This window comes from Crocodylus porosus, unplaced genomic scaffold (genome assembly GCF_001723895.1).
Source record: "Crocodylus porosus isolate Cpor-Errol unplaced genomic scaffold, CroPor_comp1, whole genome shotgun sequence".
Classification (NCBI taxonomy): domain Eukaryota; kingdom Metazoa; phylum Chordata; order Crocodylia; family Crocodylidae; genus Crocodylus; species Crocodylus porosus.
Window position 1 is genome coordinate 39,400,642 of NW_017728931.1, and position 10,217 is coordinate 39,410,858.

At 41.6% G+C, this 10,217-nt stretch overlaps 1 protein-coding gene across 1 annotated transcript in view; it reads right to left on the reverse strand.

Moving 5' to 3' along the window:
* The window catches only part of FAM180A (family with sequence similarity 180 member A), a 32,456-nt gene extending 23,459 nt beyond the window's left edge, over positions 1–8,997 (reverse strand). Inside the window, exon 1 of the mRNA XM_019544658.1 lies at positions 8,736–8,997. Coding sequence (XP_019400203.1) covers positions 8,736–8,811 — 76 coding nt within the window. The 5' untranslated portion in view covers positions 8,812–8,997. The remainder of the gene's footprint in view (positions 1–8,735) is intronic.
* Between the last annotated feature and the right edge of the window lie 1,220 nt (positions 8,998–10,217).

A 10,217-nucleotide genomic window follows, 5' to 3' on the forward strand; every position in this document is an offset into this window, starting at 1 on the left:
ATGGTGTTTGCTCAGCATCAAACTATGGGCAATAGTAATAAATTATATAATGGCCACATTTTAAACTCTTTTTTCTGTTTTGGTAGGTAAGAGATAAAAACAGTTCCCACCATCCTACTTTTAATATATAAATACAAACAAGGAAACAATGAAAACTTTCCACCTTGCTAGAGCCAGTAAAAGAATGTCACGTAATGGCCACAAACTTGGCCAGCTTCTAGAGAGAAGTGATGATTTCCAGACCCAAGGACATGGATCCCTCTCTCTCAGGCTAAAGGAACAAATTGTCTCACAGGGAGCTGCAATAGATTCATCTATCCTTATCCTCTCTTTTCTATACAGATTCTCCAACTCTTGCCCACTCATAAGAAAAAGGAAGGAGAAGCCCTACTGTGTACCAAACCCAATTTCACATCCTTTCACTACCCAGATAAATCTAGTGGCCCCATTTAGCCTGAAGTCACAGGTGAAATAAAGACGGCTGTAACAGACCAACATCTCCTGGGTTCATGACACACTGTAGAGTGGGTTATAATTGCAGTAACTTTACAGTATGTCTGTTTTAGTCTTTCTACCAATATTAATCACATTTTCTCTCTCTTTCCATCTTTAGTTTTTTCCAGCCCCATATATTTTGTTCACTCTCCTCTGTCCAACTGATCTTCTTTCCCTTTTTCTCTTTGCTTCTTGTCCATTATGTTTTCTTTACATCTATCTTTTCCCATCTCCCTTTCCCCCATGTATGTCTTTGCTAGGTAAACACATGCTTTTCCCTCCTGTAGCTCATCTAAACACAATCAGTTTAGAAGGGCCATATCCCTTCCAACATAAAGGAGAAATCAAATCACAGGCTCCACAAGGGGTTATCTTAACACCCACAAGATAGACCACACCATTCTAGCTCTGGTCTCACTCATTCAGGCAGATTTCCAGGTTGAGGTCAATGTAGCATTAGGAGTTTACAGCTGCACAAAGCCTATGTCTTACTGTGTAATCCCAATACTCTGCTCCCTGAGTATAACACAAAGGGGGACAATATATGCACATCAGTAAATGTTTATACATCTGCCCCAGGAAATACATCTTGTTGCCCCACAAACTTCAGAAGGAATCAAATCTGAGTCTCCAATATGGCAACATCGAGCACTAAATTTTAGCTTCATGATCTTTCCCTGTCATGTCCCCTAATCACCCTCTTGAAGTTACTTGCTTTTCCCACATACAGGATTTTTTCAACAGCCTAACTCCTCTTAAGCTAAGCTGCTTGGAAATTTTGCATTGAGAGTTGAGCTGGTAACCTGTTCCCTATGAGGAATTTCAAAACAATGCTATGAGCTCTGATCTCAGTGGAGTCAGGAGGGGTTCATTTAATTAACAAACTGGGCCAAGAAATGCCCCAGCATCAGCTTTAACCAACAGAATGAAACATTTGTGTGAATGGGAAATAACAGAGGAAAGGCTCTTCCCTTTGCATCTCCCCAACAGCACAGAACTTCACAAGCACTGGACTAGGGGATCAGTGCTATTTGGGGAAATATTTCTGTTGTTCTCTTTTGTAATAACCTGTTACAGCTCCTTCTTTTCCTACTGCTTTCTGGTGTCCAGATAGTCTCTAGCGATAATGTTACCACTGTTGAAAAATCATGTAGATTCCAGAAATTATATGCATGCTACCAGAGACCTTTGACCCTTCATGCTTACCATGGGAAATACAGTAAGAGATAGTGAGTGAGGTTCTGTCCCTCCTGAAGTTAATGGGGAAACTCCCACTGACATCAGTGGGGCTGGGATTGCACCCAGCAAGGAACAAGCATAAGCCACCCTTTTCAGAGCCAACTAAAATAGTCCTCATGGTTGTGCTATAGGGCCCAAGTTTTAGTGACGGCCTGTCTATAGGTTAACTTTCTGAGCCAGAACCTCAGGACCTGTGTATCAAACTAACTCCACTGCCCTCCAGGGAGCTATCCCAATTTACACCAGCTGAGGATCTCACCAGCCATAATTGGAATAATTAAAACTTTTGCAATGGAGTTTAAGTCCCTTGATTTGTTCTGCTGAAAGTGATTTGTTCTATGTGAAAAGGCATTACCTTCCCAGTGGATCTGGCATTATCTTTCCAGAAAGCGTGCATTGAAAAGCACTTGAAACTTGAGAGACAGAACAAAATCATTACTTCTGCCAATATGCTGCATTATAGTCTTCCTGGGAGGCCTTGGCCCAGTGACTTACCTACCTGTGCCTCAGAACTCTCTCAATCAAAGGAAGATATTAACATTTCCTTTCTCCCATTCTTTTTTCTGACTGATCTAATTAGAGTGGAAGCCCTTTGGAGGAGGGACTGTCGTTTTGCTTTGTGCATCTGTACAATGCCTGGCACAAATGAGACCTCTGGGTGCTTTAGGCACATGAATAAGCAATAAAAAGAAGAACCCTCAAATTAGTTTACAAGATTTAAATATGCAGAAGTCATTTCACCCAAGCACTGTCACCGCTGATGTGGAACACAATGGTTTAGCAGCATGCAATCACAACACTCGTTCAGCGGGAAGTTAAGAATACTATTTCATTCTGACACTGAAGGGGGAATTTTGTGGACCACAGGTAGACTCTAATTTTCAAAGTGAAATTTGGCCAGGCTATCAGAGCTATGGTCTGTACTCATATGTAAAATGGCCAGTATCATATGATAAGTCTGTGTCTGGGATTACATGAATTGCAGATGTGACTTCAGACTGTATGCCTCTTGTGGTATGGCCCAAGGAAGGAGCAGAGGCTTCTTCTAGTAAGTCACCAGTCCCAGCCAATTCTGTTATTGTCATCGTTCAGGAGTTAGGTGCCACTGGTAATGAGTTCTATAGTAGTGGTTCTCAATCTTTTTAGAGTCAAAGCACCCTTGCTAGATTTAAGGCACCCGATGGAAAATGCCAGCTCTTAATTTGTTTTCTGACTACAGAAAAATAATAGAGCAATTATTCTGTTATAAAGAACTGAGAAGGATCACAACAGGTCAGAATGTTCCCTATTTGAAATCTCTGGGTTTATCTTGTGAATTATGTTTGCACACCTAAGAGTGCTAACATTGGGTGGCATCCTACAGCACCCTTGGAATGACCTCAAGGCACCCTTGCTGTGGCACCCTGGTTGAGAATCATTGTTCTATATACACTCTTCTTTTAGGCTGGCATGTACTGAGGAGAAGGTCATAAAGCTCCCTGTTGCTCCATTATTGTTTACCTAAGTCTCTTTTCCAAATCATCTTGGTCTTTCATGTTTTTCTTTTTAATTCCATCATCCAATTCATGATTGTATAAGATGTGACCTTTAGCACTTGGGGCTGCTTCACATGGGGAAGAATGTTTCAGAATCATTTAGATTCCTGCTCATTAATAGTGTGATCATTTTCTCTGTAGGAAAACACTTCTCAAAACTAAACCTAGGTGATTTCTGGCAGCCCATTCCCCCTCTGACCTCATCACAAGTTAATAAAACTGCTCATTCTGTAGAGATGTCTTTTTACCATACCACCCTCAGCCAAAACACCTACAACTGGTTCTTTGTTGCTTCAACAGTCCAATTCAAAATTATACCTATTCCTCAAATCCTTGGCTGTGTTTGCCTGGGCTCAGCCCAGGTCAGCAGAGGCAGCAGCTGCTGATTGCTTATTTTGTCACAAATCTTGTTCTCAGTAGACAGTAGAGTAGCCAAAGTGCTGTTCTGTCTTGAAGTGGGCTGCCCAGGGCTCCACGGGGATGCTTTGAGAGTCAGGGACACGAGAAGGACAGGGTTTAGTATAAGTGCAAAGCCAGCTCTCCATTACAGGGAGTTTTCCCTAGGCAGGAAAAGTTCTTCCAAGATTGTACTGTTCCAGCTACTTCTTTTCCTTCTAAAATTGCACAAGGCAGCCTGAGTAGTAGTCAGGATCTGACCCTTTTAACTCATATGTGACTCTTCTCTTTTTTCTTTCAACAGCAACTCGTCCCTTTATAGACTCACACTCTTTCCAATGAAATATTTACCATGACAAATAATACCCTTCTGTGTCTTTGCCCCATCAGCTCTCATTTTCAGATCTCACATGAAAAATACATCATTTTCTTTTTTTCCTTCTGTCTTCCCTTTCTCACTTTGCTGTTCTTTTAAATCTGCAGATGTATTATTTAATTCAGTGCACGTGACAATACCTAGCCCGGACATAGCACTCTGCAAGGATGTCAGAACCATTATCCCATTTTACAGCTGTGGAAACAGTGGCAAAGGTAAGTCGGGTGGCTTGCCCGAAGCCACCCAGCGGGGACTAGAACCCTCTGAGTCTCAGCCTGATATTCTAGACCTCCTCAAAAGAAAGTTACAATTGTCACTAGTGGGACTTTAACCTGAAAGGAGACTCCAGCTATTTCTAACGAGTATAGAGCTCTGAGAATTAACATGACTGTGTGAAATGGAGGATAGGTAATAACAGGTAGGATCATCCAGGGCCAAGCCACCTGATAGTGTAACTACTGGTTTCCATGGCATTTTGCTAGAGTGGGGTCCCAAAGGCAAGGAAATACAGATAACCCTGGCTGTTTTCCAGGCCATTATATAATCCTGAGACAGGGAAAATCTTGTCTCTTCTATGTATACTTTACACATCCAAGCAAAGATGTTTGGTCGTGTTTCACCAGCTTTCATCTCCTTCACAGTTTTTTATATAATGCATTTTTTTATTAATCAGATAACGATGACTCTATGGAAATTAATGCACGTGAATAGGACAATACATTTTAAAAAGCTTTTGTTCCAGGTCCAGCTGGTGTAATCTGCTTTTACACTTGGGCCAGACCTTTGGAAGCATCAGCATGTCCTCAATAAGCCAAAATCATGTACAGCCAGTACACTTGGGGCTGCTGGGTGTGTGTGTCCATTTGTGTGGTAATTCCATGTTGTATTCAAGCCAGCTTCTCTTCAAATACACCATCCAAGCCGGAAGTGGTGAGTGAGTATTGCTGTCAGCAGTAAAAGCCTGAAGAATGCTACACAAGCGGGGTGGTAGCCTTTAACTATGGAATATGAGGAAGGGCTGGGGAGAGAGGTGAGTTGCAATGTAATTTGGGGATTCATGTTGTACCCTTGCCCTGATTAAATGTATAAGTGGCGCGTGTTGTAGGACCACATGGACTTGGCACCACTTATACATTTATACTGGCTTTCTGCAGCTGGGAGCACTATAAGTCTGTAAAGGCTGGTGATTCAAACAATGGCTATTGACTTAAGTTCATTAGCTATATTGCCAGAACATTTGATGGGGTATTGAGAACTAGGACTGTCCCAAGGAAATTTGTCAAAATAATTTCCTTCACCTTAGGGACAAATGTAGGAAATGCCTTGAGGGAATAAATACCTCCCCAATTTTATGGAATGATAGATTGCAGAGCATAGGAGGAAGGGTTCAAACTAATGTCTATCAACCAGTTGAGAGGAATTTTACTTTCCCCAAATCTTAAATACTTTCCATTCCTCCTTCTCCAGCCTTCATTGGTAAGTGAAATTACAGACACAATTGCTTCCCCAGTGTTGGAGGAAGCTAAACCACAAGGAATTATTTTGCACCTTCATTACCCCAGCAACCACACTGCAAATGTGTCTCAACCTGTGCAGTATCTGCCCCTGATCAGGAAACCCTTAAAGCTAATAAAATATAACCGTCTGAGATTAAATATGCTAGCAAGGCTTGGGGTTTCTACTAAGAGACCAACACTGCCAAGAATACAGAGCCTGGGCCAAATTGTGCTTTTGTTATAGCAGTGTGCATTTAGAGCAGCTCTACGGAAGTCTGTGGTTTTATAGCAAAAGAACAGAATTTAACCCCTGGTGTCCAAAGCTTCTAGAAGTTGACTGCATTCATTGCACATGTACTCAGAGCTTGAGTTCTGGCTTGAGCTTTATCAGAAGTAGTCATAATCTTATGTGCATCTTGTCACAAAAAGCATCATTCATTACAATACCAAAATTACATTTGCACCAAAAGGCCAGCTCATAACCTGTTGCTTATTAAAACAAATTTAGTAATGTTGCAAAACCTTTAGAAGAACATGGAACTAAAGCCAGTCTACTCAACCCCCTTACTGTGCTATAAGACTGTCAGTGCTTTACCTCACCAGGAAGAGAAGGTAGAATAAAGCTCCCAACAGCCATTTATCAGACAACTTTCCTAATGGTTTATTTTCAAACTTCTAATACTAAGTACTAACCATGCAAAGCCTTCCATCTCCTGCCAGCTAGAAAGCTATAGAGAGCTAGGCACCCATTTATCACTACTGTAGAGACCTATCCAAAGATCTTTCTGAGCTTGCCTTCTTTATTGCCCCAGTCCCACATACAAGGGGCAGGGGGCCTTATAGTTGACTTTCTCTAAGTCATATGTTCATTTCTAGTTATTTGCTTTTGATTGAAACACATGTAGCAAAAGCTCAGTGATCTGTTACAATGCAATTCTGTCCATAGGCTCAATTTATAGGAGTCCCTATGTTATGGGTTTCACTGGATGTCTCCAGTGTTGGGCCATTTTTACCTCAAAACAGACCTGGGACATGTCCTCAACACTGGGATTGCAATCCAGGGTATATTTTATCCAGCATTCATATCGATTATAAAAATCAACTGTTAACAACCAAAATCAACCGACTTTGTCCTAAAGTCTTTTCTTTAAATGATTTGGGCTGCTGGTCGATATGCAGATGACACGCAGCTTTATGTCTCATTTTCATCAGACCCAGATGCTCTGTTGTCTGTTCATTTCCAGTGCCAAGCTGGGATCAGGTCTTGGATGAGACTCCACTGTCTGAGGTTTAACCCAGAAAAGACAGAACTGTAACTTCTGAGTTGAGTGAAGCCTTCTGAGTGTATAGTAAGGGTGTGTCTTAACCTCAGTATTGCATCAAATTTCCCCCTCAGTTTCCAAGAAATTAATAAATATGTCCTAGATACATGAGACTGGTGAGAATAGGTGGTTTCTTTATATCTGCTTGAAATGATTTCTCTTAAAGCCACTTCTGGCCACTACCATTCATGAAGTTATGAGTCCTCCAACACGGAGTCCTCCCTGAAGAACACTAGAAGCCTAAAGCTGGCATGGGACTGAGTCTGCCTCCCTGTGAAGAGGTATTAACCCCCAAAAATGATGTTCCATCCTTTCGCTAGTAACTGCACTGATTTCCTGTGCACTTCAAGGTGCTATTCAGTTGTGGGCTTTGGTTCAGTATGGCCTAAAGATTTTGGGTCTTGGCCATTTGAGGAAAGCCTCTCTCAATTTATTCACAATTAGGGCAGATAAGACTAATATTAAGAGATGTTCAAAAGCAGTTTCTGGACCATGCAGGACCTGCGGCAGGCTGTACTCAGTGGATGAGCCCTGGCTTGCTTCCCACCAAATTCAAGAAAGCCCAAATCTGCTGACCTCTGGGGCAACATGCGATGCCTAGCTCTTTTCTTTCAAGCTTTTGCTAAACACGGGATGGCACATGGGCATTTCAGGAGAAGCCAGAATTACTGGGTCATAGAAGAATAGGGGAGACTCTTCAGCTGCCACGTATCTGGAACATGCTTAGAGCTGGGGCACTGGATGAGGTCATAAAGCAGCTCCATGGCAACTACTTGTCATCAATAAATCTTCCAATAACATCATGTCTGTGAGAAATAAACCCTTTAGCCTTTTATATAGGGCAGACCAGGTAACAAACCCAATCAATTAACTCCCCCAAATATGTGCTAAAACTTCCATCTTCTAAAATAGCTATCCCCTCCTAACAGGTGTCCTGAATTCTGGCCTAGTGCACTTTTTCACTTAGCCACACTACCACCTAGGGAACCTTTAACTGAAGAAGACTTAAAACTTCTTTACTAGCTCATTAATCACTGACACGTCTTCAAAACCCAACTTTGTTATAGAACACAGTCTCCGTTAGAAGGAACTGAGTCAACAGAAGCAGGGTTTTTTTGAGTGATAAATTTAGTGTGTCTTTCACTTGTGCCAAATTCCCTTGAAAATCTGTGGATTTAGGGTCAGTCTCAAAAATTCAGATGGGAGGCGTTTCCTTTTCCCATTCCAGGCAGCACTAACGTAGCAACCAGAGCACTACAGCCAAGTACCACAGGAGAGAATAAAGAAAATGAAAAGGGACATTTTTAGTAAAGATTGTGTTTTAACGGTGCCCATAAAGTGGGCACTATTGTGCCTGTAAGCCATCTGGGAGCCCCAGAAGTGGACTCACATACTTGTGACTTCTGAATACAAGTCACTGACTATAGACACACACACACATGCATATTGACAGCCCAAATGTGATAGCTTCGAAAGCAGATTTCTGTGTATGAAAAATACTAGTCACCCAGACTCAGCATTCCTATTATACTGAGGTACCCTCTGTGCTATAGTAGTCATACTTTTTTGCGGAGTATATCTACTTATTTTTAAACCCCAAGCATCTGCTCAGGAGAGCAGAGAGAATTGTGCCTCCTATAGCAGGAAAAGTTTTTACTTTGGGATTTTATGCCCCAAAAGTGGTCTCTAATTTTCTTTTAAAGAAAACAAAAGAATTAAATAGAGAAAGGGGGAAAAAAAAAATAACAACCTGCTATGAATGGGAAAAATTCAAGAGCTGCGACCAGCACCTGAGAAAAATAGTGAAATTTAGTCTCAGAGCCATTCTACGGTCTCAGAACTTCCCCATAAACAGGTTTTGATGTTTAAATCTTACCTCTGTTCCACCTGGGAGTCACAGTGGCATGAGCATCGTAATAGAATAGCAGCAATATTAAAGTCTTCCAATGCATCCTTTAATTTAGATATCTCTTTTTATATGTTATTTGTTTCCTTCCTCCCTTTCTTCAGGAATAGGCAAGTGCTTTCTTCTCTTCCCTTCCCCCACAGAAGAAGAACCTACCGGCTCTCCTGAGGGCAATTGAAGTCAGTGGAGCAAGCACCTCTCTTAAACCAACTCTCTTTGGGATAAGGGAATTCACTTTTACAGGCAGACTTTGTTTTTATCCACATCTGGAATGACTCATGGTGCATGTGAGTTTGCTGGCAGCTATGGGAATAAATATCATTAAATTTTTGTATTTCAGTTTCAGTTCTTAGATGGGACAGTTGGAATTTATTTTGCCCAGTAAATACTATTTCAGCAATTTACATTAAAAAACTGTTATTCAAATGTTTGATCTATATATTTTTCCTCTGCTGTGTGCATGAGGGTATACAAAAGCATGTAGGTTAAGAGCCAGCTGCTGAGGGGTGTGTTGTAGTTATTGGATACATGAAACAGGGAGTTGGACATACATGCAGAAGGAACATTTTGCCTCTATGATTCACCATCGTCACTCATTTATTAGGAACACTAAAATATTTAAACTGTAGCTATCTGGGACAAGGGTAATTTAAAGGGAACCCAGGGTTAGAAAAGCAGTACTTTGTACATATCATGATATAGGACAGGGTGGGGTGAGAAGACCGTATGATGCCTGGAGCAAGAAATGGGGCAGACAATACATCAGTTTGCTTCTCAGAGTTCTGCTTGGTGCCTAGAAATAAAACAGAGAGAGACTCTTGCTCTAATTCTCTCACACACCAATGTAAGCTAAGAGCAACTGCTTTGAAGTCAGTGAAGTAGCAGGTGTAAAAGATTACTAAATTGGAGAATATTCAAACCTAGATTATCCAAATAGCAACATTCTGGGGAAGGGCAAGAAATGGAATAGCAAAGGGCTCTTTAGATCAGGACCGGTGGACACTGGCTAATGAGTGGAGGAAACCTGAGCCTGTCTACCTCCTTCCCCAGATTTAGTAAATGAAACAATTTCTTCCGTTTCTTGAGAACCACATTCAACCCAAACCCACTCCTTGTAAAGGAAACGGGTGCAAGCAACAACAGGGAAAACGTTGCTTCCCATCCCTTTACACTCAGATTCCTCCGGGTGTATTTACCCCCACAGAAATAGTGTGCAAATGCGAGGGACTAATTTGCATGGCTAGAAGATGGAAGAATGGGTAATTAAAGCAGAAGGTGTCCAACTTGAACTCATGCACTCCTACACTCTCTTATTATTTGCTTCCCTTGTCACGAGTGGCTTCCTCTGGCCTCTACCTGTATGAGGGGAGCAACTTGGATGTAGGCCCTGATTCATTCTTGCGTTCCTGCAGCTTCCTATCAGCATATTGCCACTGACATCAACAGAGCCAC